Genomic DNA, 13321 nt, shown 5'->3' on the forward strand with positions numbered 1-13321 from the left:
TCCCCAATTGATCAATGGTCAAAGGACATGAACAGGCAGTTTTAGGATGAAAAAATCAAACATATATATCTATATGTGTGTATATATGTATATATATACATACATATATACATATATGTACATACATACACACATATGTCATTAAAATTTTCTTAATTATTATTGATTAGAGAAATGCAAATTAAAACAACCTTGAGATATCATCTCACACCTATCAGATTGGCTAAAATGATAGAAGGGGAAAGTGACAAATGTTGGAGAGATGTGGAAAAATTGGGGCACTAATGCACTGTTGGGAAGTGTGAACTGATCCAGCCATTTTGGAGAGCAATGTGTAATTATGCCCAAAGAGTTATAAAACTGTGTATATCCTTTGACCCAGAATCTCACAATTAGGTCTGTTTCCCAATGTGATAAGAGAAAAAGGAAAAGAACCTCTATGTTCTAAAATATTTATAGCAGCTGTCTTTATGGTGGCAAAGAACTGGAAATTGAGAGGATATTCATCAATTGGGGAACAGCCAAACAAGTTGCATTATATGATTATGATAGAATGCTACTGTGCTATAAGAAATGATGAGTAGGTTGGTTTTAGGAAAACATGGAAAGATTTGAATGAAATAATAAAGAATGAAATGAGCAGAACCAAGAGAACATTGTATACAGTAACAGCAATATTCTTCGAAGAATGACTGTGAACAACTAAGCTGTTTTGAGTATTATAAATATTCAAATCAACTGCAAAGGACCTATGAAGGAAGATGCTATCTACCTCCAGAAAACTGATAAATAGAAGTATACATAGTATGGTTTGTTTGGTTTTTTGTTTGTTTGTTTTTTAGGCAATTGAGGTTAAGTGACTTGCCTGGGGTCACACAGCTAGTAAGTGTCAAGTGTTCGGTCTGAGGCCGGATTTGAACTCAGGTCTCCCTGACTTCAGGGCCAGTGCTTTATCCACTGTACCACCGAGCTGCCCCTGTAGTATTGTTTTACATGTGTGTGTATGTGTGTGTAAAATGGTGGCCTTCTCAAGTGCGAGGTGGGGAGAAAGGGAGGGAAATAGCTTGGAACTTAAAAAAAAAATAAAAAGGAACAACAAAACAAAAAAAATAAGGGCATGATATGGTGGATAGAGAGCTGGACTTGTTGTCAGGATGATCTATGTTCAAGGCTTGACCCAGACTCAAACTAACAGGCAAGTCAGTGAACATTTCAGTGCCCCCAGGAAACTCTCTAAGAGGAGTTTCTGATGTGCAATAATAAAAGGATTTGTTCTATAAAACTTGGATTCAGTCAAAAGGCTATACCCAAGGACCTAGAAGGTCACAAGTGGCCTCAAGGTCGCAGGTTCTCCACCCCTGGGCTAGACTATCTGGCCTCTTATGTCCCTTCCAGCTCTAGACCTTATCTTATGATCCTAAAAATTATCCTATTATCAAAAAAATTAACTCGACTCTTGGGATGTGTGTAAAAAATACCCATGTCCACAGAAGGGGTATTTCTAACAATACTGGTTAAGAATGTCCATAACACATTAAAAAGAAGCCTCACTAATAGTCTACATATACTTTCATATCAAATATTTATCTTCCAGGAGAGAGCTTTTGATTGCATGTTGCAGTAGAGCCTAGTCCCTGGAGATGATAGATGCTAGGCTTGTGGTGATGGCAGCTAGATCATCAAGTTAGATCGATAGGAAGTTGTGTGTTATTTTTAAAAAGATTGAGGAGGAAACTCAGAACATCACAGGGCTGCTTGACTCTTATCTGTACACATAGGCCACCAAGAGATCTGGTGTGTGTTGATATCTCATCCAGTGCAAAGTGGGATTGGTAATTTGGAGAACATGGTTTTGTTTCTGGATGGTATTGAAATGGTCTGGCTTTCGCATGATCTTCCAAGTGATTTTTCTAAGGCAAATAAAAGAAGCACATTTGAACCAAGGATTGCAGAATAACCTTGATTCTGGCATAGAATCAGAGACTAGAGGAACTCTGTCATTCCTGCTGAGCATTAGCATCTTCCTACATGAAGTTTAGTCTCAAATCTTTTCAGCCCACAGCCCTCATCACCCCCTGTACACACAGCCAGACCGTAGGAAGTATTTAAAGGGTACCGCTGAACACTGGTTCTGTAATGTTCTCAAGTAGCTAGGAGGCTCAGTGGGTAGAGCACTGAGTTTGGAGTTGGGAAGAGCTCAATTTAAATCTGGCCTGAGACAATTACTAGATGTATGGTCTTGGGGAAGTCATTCAACTTCTCTGTGCCTCAGGTTCCTCATTTGTAAAGTAGGAATGATAATAGTACCTACCTCCAGGGTTGTTGTGAGGATAGAATGAGATATTTGTAAAGTGTTTTGCAAAACATAAAGTTACATATAAATGCTAGCTATTATTGTAGTAGCAGCTGATGATTTAGAAAAGTTTTTTTATATCTATATGTATATACAATGTATATGAGACTATATATTCTAATTAGTCTACGTATATGTATTTCTTATTTGTATTTTATCTGCTTCTTAAAACTCCATTTGATTAAGGATAAAGTCCATGTTTTATTTATCTTTGTAGGTTCTTGATAATATTTTTTAATGAATTACTAAATGAATGAATAAATGAAATGCAGAGGTAGACTTGAGAAGAAGACTGTCTAACTGCATTTGTATAATCCACATAATCTCCTACAACTATCACGAAAAATGTTTAGAAAATCTCAGTTCTATTCCCTTGAAATTCCTCTGGGATACCCCCTGGAGTCTCAGTTTGAAAAGTACTATTTAGGGGAATGAATCACTGCTAATAGAAATAGAGTTTGGGGCTCAGTCAAACCATATAGTGTCACTGAATCTTGAAAATGGGTAGAATGCAAAGGGGTGATATCATAAGAAATTAGCCAGAATTTTATTCATATTGCTTCATATTTCTAAATGTAGGAGTTCTTAACTTGGGATCCATTTTTCCCAATTGCATGTCAATAATTTTTAGCATTCATTTTTACAAGATCTTGAGTTCCAAATTTTTCTCCCTTCCTCCATCCCCTCCCCTCTTCCTAAAATGGTAGGCGATTTGATATAGGTTATACATGTGCTAATTTGTAGAACATATTTCCATTTTAGTCATGGTTGTGAAAGAAGAAACATGAACTTGTTTTTAAATATATTTTGATAATTGCATTTCAACACAATTGGTTTTCTTTCTAATCCCATTATTTTATTTTATATATTTAAAAACATACTGCAAAGGGGTTAATAGATTTCACCAGACTGACAAAGGGTCCATGACACACACACAAAAGTTAAGAAGTCCTGTGACCGAGTGTGATTCAGAATTCTCTGGAAAATGTTATTGATGTTTTTTATATTTAGGCCTTTACTGCTAATTTGTTATACTTATCCAACACTTTCATTTTAAACAGATCGACTGCAAACACTTTATCTGCATGAAAGTTATTAAAACTTCACGAGAGGAATTTGAAATTTATTTTTCCAGTTTCAACATTTTAAAACATAAATACAAAAGAATTAAATAAATCATATAAAGAAACAGTGCAAAGGCAATTAACTAAGTAGAGCATTCACAGAAATACATCATACTATTATTATTGTTTCTCCTGTGGCCCCACATTCATTTTTACAAGTACTGTGAATCTATACAATAGATCCCATGGAGCTAAGAGGGTAGGGCTAACTAAAGACTTCATATAGTTCCTATTAAGAACGTACTCGGGGAAATAACCAAGATAGTATAAGTGGGAAGCTAAGGCAAACCCATCTAATATGTAAAAATCAGGGTTTGATATTCATAGGAATGATAATATCATAGGATAGCCTCCCATTCTCAATCTCATGCTTACCTTTGTCACTGTACAACTGTCTTTGAGACATGACATGCCCCCTAATATTTATATATTATATACGTATTTATTAATTATAGCTCAGAGTAAACCAGAGCTTAATAGTCTTAAAAGTCAACCATGTACCATGCAGTTACCTTGCTCCTAAGGAATAGTAACTAGGAATTTTTCCTTATATACATTTCCATTAAAAAGTCATATTACTCTGTCCTTTCCTTTTGAAAGGCTCCTAGAGGGTTGACAAGTGGCAGTGAAAGAGGCTGCTCAGTGATTAGCATTGTTTTGCTAAGTGATCTGCATCCCGCTTCGTCCTTCCTCTAACTAAACTTTTAAACTGGACTAAAAGGATGAAAATCAGGTCTCAGAATTTAGTACTCTGAATCAGAACCAAGAACTAGGTTTATTAATGCATTTCAGTTTAGCCAGCATCTTTACATGTTGGCCCATGTAATCTGCTGCATTTCATACCGTAAAATCTCTAAGTCAATAAAGAGCAGAGTTTGGGAGTTCACTGAATCAGCTAGCATTTCCTAAGTTACAACTTGAAGCAAAATAACACAATCACTGTTTTATACAAAAGGAAAAAAAATTTACATTATAGGAAATAAATATATATGTTTTTAAAGTAGAAAGAAAATGTTAATGGTCGTGGCATTTAACTTATGTACAACAAGAAGGACTAAACTCACAAAAATTTTAACTAACAGCTGTTGTATGTTATGATAACAAAGTAAATAAGGCACCATCTAAGTTGTAATCAGTTATTGGTTTTACATTGGTACTACTTAGAATATTTATTTAGTATTATTGCATTTTTTAAAAAAATGCTAAAAAACAACTCTCTTTGAAAAGGAAGGCTAATGACCCAAACTGCAAACATATGTGAGCTCCAATGTAGCTTCTGATGGATCTTCTCTAACAGAATTTTGAAGTTCTTTTTTTTCACAACCCCCAGCCCTTGCCAGTCCTGGATTTGTTCTCCTCAAGGACATGGAGCACTAAATAAGTCAACTTTTTGTTATTCTCACATTGTGTAAAAGTTATGACTCTGATGCTATCCCACTACCCAAGCACCATGCTGGGAATTTTTAAAATTTTTTTTTAAAATCACATTTGCTCTACAAAGTGGAGGCTCCCCCTCTTTGAAGTCCTTCTGAGAGAGATTCGGTTCTTGCTGTTACAAGGATCTTCCTTCTCATTAAACCCAAGCTGTTTTCCTGAGAAGTCATGCAGGCATACATCACCATTCTGGACACTGAAGGAGACACCATTCCTTTCTGTAGAAGCATTTCCTAGAGGAATATTAGCAGGAGGAAACATTTGCTAAAAGATGAGAACATCCCACTCTTTCCTACCATATGCACTGCACAGAGAAGTTTCCTCCTTAATAATTATAGGGCATAGTTATATTTTATTTTGGGATCAGAGAATTTTTTAGAATTGTTTAGAAACGGAAGGGATCCTAGATGTGGAATGGGTCAGAAAATTCAATCCATTTAGTCCATTCCTCTCATTAATCCAACCTCCTCCTGAAGACATATGGACTTGAGGTCAAAAATCTTAGGTATTTCTCTGCCCCGCCCCCCCCTTTTTTTTTTGGAGACTGAGTTTCCATGTCTCCCCTGGGCCTTATTCCTCCTCACTCATAGGTCTTATCCCAATACTTATCAGCATGGAAACTCCTGCTAAGCTTTACTGACTTGGGCTGGTTTACCCCTCCTTAGACAGCCTGATGATAGCCTTTCACTTCTAAGGTGTCACCATATTGGTGCTGTGCTTGTGTGCATGTCTGATTAGCTTTAGTCTTGTTGTAGCTCAGAACTCCAGATTTCAAGCAATCTATCAGCCGCAGCATCTCAGCAATAGGGACTACAAGTAAGCACCACTGTGCCCAACATTAATATGCTTTTTAACACACCCTGTTACTTACATTGTCAGTGACTCACTGCATACCTATGACTCCCCTTCTCTTTGGAACTGAATTTATTTTTTTGTGACCCCAGATTAAGCTGATCTTGATTTTTTTTTTATTCTGAAAACCAATTGATCTTGCCACTGCTATTCATAAGAAATGATGAGAGTTCTCACTCTAAAATAGTATAAAGCTATAAAAGAGCTGGAGTTAATTCCATCTTTCAAAGAAACTGAACCTTTTTTCAGAATCTGTATACATTATGGCAACACCAGCAGAATTTGATGACTGAGAGATCTGAGGTTTTTTGGACAGACATACTAACCATTCACAAACTGTATTCAATAAGTCATGAAGGGTAATGAACAGCATGAGAAGAAAAGTCATTATAATAATTACTAGCCAAGGACAATTGCAGTTATTTATAATATAATAATAGAAATATCAATAAGCAAAATAAAAGATAAGGCTTATATAAGTTCAATTTTGTAAAGGAAAGACAGGTGGATATTTCTGATACAGGTTTCAGAATTGCATAGCAACTAAAATTTATCCACCTGTTGATAATATAGAAAGCCATATTTTATATTTTAGTAATGTGCAACTGAACATTGATTAAAAGAATCAATATCAGAAGAAAGGATTAGTAAATAGGGTAAGTAATAGAATAGCAAGGTTTAAGCATAGAGGAAGTGTCTAGTTAGGATGTCACAGGAATTGGTGTGGTTATTTGAGCTTTTCAATATGGCTCTCAAGGAGCACAGTCAGTGGAATTTAAAGATGATACTCCATTCAGACCTTGCAATGTTAAAGCTTTGTATTCAGTAACAATTCAAAAGAGAAGTGGATATTCTTTTGAAATTAGTTCCACTGCACACTAACATGAATCAAATTGTATGACTATTTCTCTTTTATAATTGGCAACCATTTTAATGAACAAGTCATATGTAATTATGCTCTGGGCTTAGAAATGATGTCACAAGAGGATAGATCTAGTTTTAAAAATACACAAAAATAGCTCGAGAAATACTTGATGGAGATATACATACCATTCCCATTTGCGTGTACTGAGCAATCATTATTCACTAGCAGGGTAGTAGAATTAGTGGAGTTACTGTTTGATTGTAAGGAATTTGAAGAACTGGACACTCCTTGGTTTACAATCTGCTTCTTTAAACCATTAGTAGCAGTTCTACTCCAGTCTATAGCAGAATAAGCATTACAGAAAATAGTGCAGTTTGTTGAAGCAAAAATGCAAGGGACAGGTATATGGGAGATAATGAAATCTAGAAACTACTATCACACTTCAAGAGCTTACAAAGGAATTACACATTTCAAAACCTTATTTTTCAACAAGTAAACCAAAAGTTACTGATTCTATTTTCAGCCCTGGCTGATGAAACTAGTCATGATGTCTTTGACCTGATTGGTCAATTTGGCTACCTTGAAGATGATACCATGGCTGAAATGACCATGTGGTGATTAGCCATGACTGTTTAGACACTGAGCTTGACTGGACTCTCTTTGCTGCTTTCCAGTGTTTGCCTGGCCACAGACTCCTGGATCTCATCAGAAATCACAAACCATAGTATTTATGGAAAATGCCTCAAAACAGATTTTTCTCATTATTTCCTATTTTTCAATTTTTTCATTAAAAAGAAATCTTAGCCAAGTGCTAGATAAATTAATTCATAGGCTTGTAGGACTGTAGTGTTGGAAGGGACCTTAGAGATCATTTAACCCCTCATTTTATAGATTATTATTATTAGTTTATGCATTCATAGCACATTAAAGTTTATGAAGCACTTTCCTTACAAAAATCTTATGACTTAGTGTAAGTATTATTACCTCCATTTTGCTAATTAAGGTAGAGGTCCCAAAAGTTGAAATTACTTGCCCCAAATCACAAGTAGTAAGAGGGAGATCTGGGATTAGAACCCAGGTCTTCTAAATCCTAGTTGTTATATGTCCAAAAGGAAAAAAAAAGGCAAATTAAAATAATTCAAAATATGCTAAGAGCTGTATACAGAAATTGGTTTGCTCATCTACAAACTGATTAATAGAATCTGCCCAAGCTAGAATATAAAACAATGAAGTTAATTTTTAACGTTAATTTCTTTGACTTTAAGAAGTGTCAGAAAACAATCAAGTTAAAACAGCCTTTCATGAAGAATCTCAATAATTTAACAGATATAAAAATAACAATTGATTTTGAACTCCATTTCTCAGACTCAAAAAATTTCAAAAGTTGGTAGGTATCTCAATGGCCTTCAAATCCAACCCATACCCGAGTAAGAATTCACTCTACAATACTCTCAACAAATGGTATTCTGGAATTTGTTTAAAGACTTCCAATGAGGGAAAATCCACTTCTGAGTCAAACCATTGCACTTTGGGATAGCTCTAATTGTTAGGAAGTGTCTCCTAAATTTGCCTCTTCTCAAGTTCCACCCTTCGTTCTCAGTCCTGCACTCTCACCAGATAGGATGTTTCTAGTTGTCCCTCTTCCATACAATAGTCCTTTAAATAATTCAAGACAGCTATCTTATCTCAAGTCTTCTCCAGGCAAAATGATCCCAGTTATTTCAACTGATCTTCACATAGTGTTACCTTGAGGCCCTTTGCCCTCCTCTGCACCATCTTTATCTTGTTAATGTCTGATTGAGTGGTTGGGATTCTCCAGGGTCTCTGTGGCAATGAATGGACTTGAATTCAGGTTTTCCTGACTCCAAGCACAGCTCTTTATCCACTGTGAGAGGCAGCTTCCTTTTTATTTGACATTCAGGTCAGGGACCTTTTAGTCTTTTAGACACTTTCACACAAAGTCATTATCATCCTATTTTTTACCCCAGGCCATTTTTCTTATCTCCTCTAAATACTTAGACTTTCAGAATTTTTGAGCCAGAGGAGATTTTTTTCCAATCAGATTATGTTCATTGAAGACCATCTTCAATAAACATTTGAAATTGCACTGTCCTTGAACTTTAGACCTGGGGGGGGGGGGGACGGACAACACACACAGAAACATTGTCTCTTTCTGAATCTTGTCGATTGGAGCCTTCAACAAATAATAAAAAATATTGCAAAAAAACCTTATTAATGTCTGTCTTAAAATATACTCAGAGATGAACATGACACTCCAGGCGTGGTCTGTAGCATAGCAAAATTATTACCCCCTTATTCCTGGACACTTTACCTTTCTTTTTCTTTTCCCTCTGCTGGGCAATGGGGGTTAAGTGACTTGCCCAGGGTCACACAGCTAGTGTTATGTGTCTGAGGCCAGATCTGAACTCAGATCTACCCGAATGCAGGGCTGGTGCTCTATCCACTGGGCCACCTAGCTGCCCTCCACTTTACCTTTCTTAATGCAAACTAATTGCATTTGCTTTTGTGGCTGCTCTATAATTGCTGACTAACATCGAGCCCGAGGTCCACTAAAAGCTTTTTCAAACAAACTGCCTTTTCAGCATTCCACCAGAGACACTTCTGAAGTTGAGTTTTTGAACCCAAGTATAAGGCTTTACATTTATCTCAATTTTTTCATCTGTGAAATGAGAAGGCTGGGCTACAAGACCTTCAAAGTCCCTTCCAGCTCTAAATCTGTGATCATGTTAGAAGACCACTATTAAATTTCATATTTTTAAATTTATTCTGGTAGTTTTGCCTGCTAAGATCTTTTTTGAATTTTGGCTGTTAGCAGCCTCATCTACAGTTAGCACTGTCATCTGCAAATCTAATAAGCATGTCATCTATGTCTTTATCCAATTCATTAATAAAAATTTTAAACAGCACAGATCTCTGGAGCATTCTACTGAATACTTCCAAATTGTCACTGGACTTTTAATGACTACTAGACTAGTGGACCATTGAACTATTAACAAATAGGAAATTTTATTTATTTTTTAAAAAACTGAATACTTTAAAAAATTTTGAGTAAAACTTTCTTTGAATTTGAGCAGGTTTCATTTATCATTTTGTAGATACACTGGCCTTTTTAGAAACATTGTTTTCTACATACAGGCCTTAATACATATAGTCTCTATATAGTCCACCTGTAGCTGTTCTACAAACTTACATGAAGAAGAAATAGCATTTAAATGTGGTAATAATAATATATTGTGCATTTTTACCAGAATTTTCAGCTAGCCTGTATCTGCCACAACAGAGGTATCGTCTCCACTGTTTCCGGACATTTTCCTTTGCTACACAGTAGAAAATGAATATGAAGAATCCTTTAAAAAAAAAAAAAGAAAAGTAACAATGGTTTTGTAATTTTTGGTGGGTTATATGTTGATGAAAGGTAACCTAATATCTTTATAGCAAATCCCCAGGTGATGATGAATTCTACTTAATAGAATTTTATTTAATATTATTACTTTATTTAGTAGGCAATAATGTAATTTAATAGATGCATTCTAGAAAAATAATCTTACAAAATTAAATATTTTCAAGTTACTATGGAAGCTTTCTAGCTAACAGAACCTCATGATGAATCTCTTTCTAAGCGATTTTTTTTAAAGGGAATACTCTCCTCATGTCAATACCTCTCCCCTCCTTCTCCTGTCAACTTACTTGTTTTCTAAATCTTGATTTTAAGATAGCAGGTTTGTTCCTACTGGGGTTCATATGTGTTCTTACTTGCCAGGAAGATGGGTGTCTTGAATGTTGCACAAATCATAGAATCAAAAGATCATAGATTTAGAGTTGGGACGGATCTTAGAGGATATCTAATTGAAATCTTTTATTTTATGGATGAGGAAACTTTGGCCCAGAGGGATTTGATGACTTGCCCAAGGTTATGATGTAGTAAGGGGCAGCTCTTGAATTCATGTCTTCTGACTCCATTTCTAGGGCTCTTTTCACTGCATTATGATGCCTCTCCTGGTTTCAATCACTATAAACATTTTATTTCATTATCTTTTTCTTAAGTTTGCTTTATTCGGTTTCTTCTTGAGCCCCAGTCCTACATTTATAACTATTTATTGGATATTTCCAACTGTATGTCTATTGGCATCTCAAACTCCACATGACCCAAACAGAACTCTATCCTTTTCCCCAAACTCACCCTTTGTCTGAACTCCTGTAATTCTGTTTAGGGCACCATCATTCTTTCAGTCACCCAGGTTCACAACCATGGAACTCCCTCACCCTACACATCCAATTAGTTGTCAGCTCTACCTTCGCAACAGCTCTCATATCTGTCCCCATTCTCTCAACTCACACAGCCACTACACTAATGCAGGCCTTCATCACCTTTTCCTAGACTAGTATTGTATTAGCCTATTAATTAGATACCCTACTTCAAATCTCTCCTCTCTCCACCCTGTCCTCCACATAGCTACCAATGTGTTATCCCTAAAACATAGATCTAACCATGTCATTCTCTTGCTCAATAAACTTCAGTAGCTGCCTATTACTTCTAGGTAACTGACCTACTTGGCATTTTAAAGCCCTTTACAGCCTTTTTCCAAACTAGTTTTCCAGCTTTTATTATGCATCACTCCTTCATGCACCCCTCACGCCAACCAATCTGGCCTTCTTGCCTCATGTGACATTTCCATCTTTCATCTCTGCACCTTACCCATGCTGTCCATTACACAGTAAATACACACCCTCCTCATCTCTACTTCTTAGAATCCCAAGTTTCTTTAAAAGATCCTTTCAGGGACTACCTTCTACCCAAGGCTTTTGATGATTCTCCTCCCCCAAATTACCTTGTCTTAACCAAGTAAAATACCAACAGAATACTATATTTCATTTTTGTCTTTGTATTCACAGAACCTGGCACAGTGCCTGGCACACAGCAGAGACTTAATAAATGCTTGTTGATTGATCTATTACTCCTATCAGGTTACAATGCAACAACTTAACATGTTATTCATATTAGGAGCTAATCAATCATAATAAAGGCAGTAGATGCTTGAATATAATTTGCGGATGATGATGATTTATGGAAATAACTTGCTAGATATTCCATTTACCTCATTCTAAATATTGTAAGTTAAAACAGAGACTTCATGTAACCTGCAGGCATACTTGATGCTTTCCAAGCTGAACAAAATAAGGAGAAAGAGTCATAATGTACAATTAAATTAATCTAAGGTTGGGATTTCTTGGAAAATAGTAGAATGATTTATTGCTTTGAAATAAGTAGAACCACAAAACAACGTTTTTGGAGCCAAAACCAATAGAAGAATGAGATGAGGAAAGCAGATGGGAACACAGTCAAAGTTAAAAAGCAATACTTAAGAGAAAGGCTAGAAGCAAAGTGAATCCAGAGACAAGGTATTACTATTGATATACCTCAAAAGTGCCAGCCTCCATGCTTTCTACTGCCAAAGTATGGTACAATCATTACAAAACTAACCAGGTCACTGAATGATGGATATTTTTTTAAACAACAGTGACCTTCACTACTCTCAAATTTTCTTTTTTAAAGAACACAATTATGAGTCTTTTGCAATACATGGATATGGCTGTGCCTAATTTTAAAATGGGGAGCTATTATTTAAAGGACAGTCCACAAGAACCTGTCATTCCAACTCGTCATCCCATTATTCCAATGGTTTGCTTTTCTAGGATTAACTGTAAGGAAGACACGCTCCCAAGACACATTTGCCTACCTTTTAAATATTTCCCTTCAGTGGCTACAAACTCAAATTTTACTTTAACTTCTCCTTCTGCTACACACACACACACACACACACACACACACACATAATCTAGAATTCATAGAGAGAATAAATATGAAATATGAATATGAAAATAACTTCTGGGGCAGGGGTGGGGAACCTGCAGCCTTGAGGCCATATATGGCCCTCTAGGTCCTCAAGTGTGGCCCTTTGACTGAATCCAAACTTCATTGAACAAATCTCCTCTATTCTAGGGTATCAAGCAGTATGACTAGCTACAAAACTATGCCACAAAACTGCAGAAACGGGGTGGCTCTGGAATTACTTTTAGGTTTCCGTTTTACTCCCTTGCCATCCAGATGACTGTCCCCTGATTCTCATGCTTTTAGAGGGATGGGCAAAGTGGTGGTCTTGTAGGAAGGCCATATCTCATTATCCCTTGGTAGTTACTACTAGAACTTTTAGGTTGGTTTCCTGGGAGACCCTTTAATCTTTGGTACCCCAGGTGTCACAGGGGTTGCTTATCATGGTACCTTATACAAACTAGGCACTCACCAGGTGTTTGTGCTTAGATAGAACCTCTGCCTATGTTTTCAATGCTGATATAAATTGGTTATATGTAGCTGTGAAATATTATTACATAGTTATGTTCTGAAACTCCCATGACCTTCTGTGGACTTTCTTTCATTTGATCTTAAATAGCTTTGTAAGTTAAAGAGGGACATTGTTAGTTTCATTTTTACAAATGAAAAACAGAAAAGAGATGGAAGGGTATTATGTAAAGGCTACAACAGTGAGTCAGCAGTATTCAGTCAGCAGGCATATAGCCCTGATTTGCCCTTCAGGGTGAAAACCTGCAGAATTATATCAGCCAAAAATAATTTCATGAATCTAGAAATCATCTTTCCTTTAATAAGCAGGATCA

At 36.2% G+C, this 13321-nt stretch overlaps 1 protein-coding gene across 4 annotated transcripts in view; it reads right to left on the reverse strand.

Moving 5' to 3' along the window:
• Positions 1-3246: 3246 nt before the first annotated feature.
• ADGRG2 (adhesion G protein-coupled receptor G2) overlaps positions 3247-13321 on the reverse strand; it is a 162071-nt gene continuing 151996 nt past the window's right edge. For all 4 annotated transcript variants that reach the window (XM_027835450.1, XM_027835453.1, XM_027835451.1 and 1 more), the window contains 3 exons: positions 9895-9996; positions 6814-6966; positions 3247-5144 (listed from right to left, as the gene is read on the reverse strand). In XM_027835450.1, coding sequence (XP_027691251.1) covers positions 4960-5144; positions 6814-6966; positions 9895-9996 — 440 coding nt within the window. In that variant the 3' untranslated portion in view covers positions 3247-4959. The remainder of the gene's footprint in view (positions 5145-6813; positions 6967-9894; positions 9997-13321) is intronic.

This window comes from Vombatus ursinus, unplaced genomic scaffold, assembly GCF_900497805.2.
Source record: "Vombatus ursinus unplaced genomic scaffold, bare-nosed wombat genome assembly UNPS02014814.1, whole genome shotgun sequence".
Taxonomy (NCBI): Eukaryota; Metazoa; Chordata; class Mammalia; order Diprotodontia; family Vombatidae; genus Vombatus; species Vombatus ursinus.